General features: G+C 55.0%; 1 protein-coding gene across 1 annotated transcript in view; it reads right to left on the reverse strand.

The window, feature by feature from the left end:
- The window catches only part of LOC107085444, an 8,667-nt gene that overhangs the window by 2,619 nt on the left and 4,743 nt on the right, over positions 1 to 1,305 (reverse strand). Inside the window, exon 2 of the mRNA XM_015375756.1 lies at positions 221 to 1,262. Coding sequence (XP_015231242.1) covers positions 221 to 1,262 — 1,042 coding nt within the window. The remainder of the gene's footprint in view (positions 1 to 220; positions 1,263 to 1,305) is intronic.

A 1,305-nucleotide genomic window follows, 5' to 3' on the forward strand; every position in this document is an offset into this window, starting at 1 on the left:
GATACAGGGAAAAACAATCCCCTACGTAACACAGGGGTACGGTGGCCGCCGAGGCACATACATAGCAACAGTGAAACCCGATTTAATATCTAACATTTCCTCCCCCTCTATTTAGTAACACTAACCCCAGAATAAGATAACGTACCCCCAACAGGGGATAACACCTAACTTCAAAATTTCCAAACCACAAGAAAAAAGGATATGAAAGTCCATCAACTACAAGTTCAGGCGGTCAGGAGGCCGTCGCTCCCGCGTGGGATACCGGTGAGGGTGGTGGGTCACCGGAGACGACGGTGGCGCTGAATCTGTTGTCAATGGGGGCTGGGGAACCTGGTCTGTGACGTTGTCCTCTTGAAGGGTGGTTGACAGGGTGTCAGGGGCGGCCTGGTCCTCCACCGCGTCTGCCCCGTCGGAGATATCTTGCAGGGGGGAACCCATTGGTTCCGGGGCAGGGCCTTTGCTGGCCAGCAGTTGGTCCGTATGACGACGCCACACTAAGTCATCGTTGGTGCGTACTTGGTATGACAGTGGCCCGGTAATGGCCACTACCTTCGCTGGCACCCACCTGGGACCCCTTAGGTAGTTGCGAGCTAGGACCGGGTCACCAATGTGAAAAGACCGTGGTGTGCCTGCCCTACGTTGGCTCTGCTCTTGCTGACTGCTCAGGACAGTTTGGCTCCTTGACTGCGGCCGTATGCAATCCAATTGGGTGCGCAGCGCTCTTTTCAGGAGGAGTTCAGCGGGCGACGCCTTAGTGGTGCTGTGTGGTGTGTTTCGGTAAGTCAGCAGGAAACTGTACAGTCGCTGATGAAGGGAACCTTGGAACACTGAAGCCTTTAGACTGTGCTTCAAGGTTTGTACGAATCTCTCCGCCAGTCCATTGGTGGACGGGTGGTAGGGTGCTGACTTAATGTGTTGAATTCCATTCATCTTGAGGAAGGCCTCCATCTCTTCTGCGACAAATTGGGGTCCGTTGTCGCTCACCAGCTGTTCCGGTATTCCATACCGGCTGAACATTTCCTCCAGACGCTCAATGGTTTTCCTGGTGGTTGTAGAACGCATGATGGCCACGTCTGGCCATTTGCTGTGGGCGTCCACCACCACCAACAACATTCTGTCTTCGAATGGTCCCGCAAAGTCAATGTGTATACGCTGCCACGGCTCCGCGGGCCATTCCCATGGATGGACTGCTGCTGGTTTAGGTGCGTTTCGCACAGTTTGGCAGGCAGTGCAGCGGCCTGCAAAGTCCTCGATGTGCTGGTCTAGCCCCGGCCACCAGAAATAGCTGCGGGCCAGCTCCTTCAT

This window comes from Cyprinodon variegatus, unplaced genomic scaffold (genome assembly GCF_000732505.1).
Source record: "Cyprinodon variegatus isolate N-32 unplaced genomic scaffold, C_variegatus-1.0 Scaffold125, whole genome shotgun sequence".
NCBI lineage: Eukaryota > Metazoa > Chordata > Actinopteri > Cyprinodontiformes > Cyprinodontidae > Cyprinodon > Cyprinodon variegatus.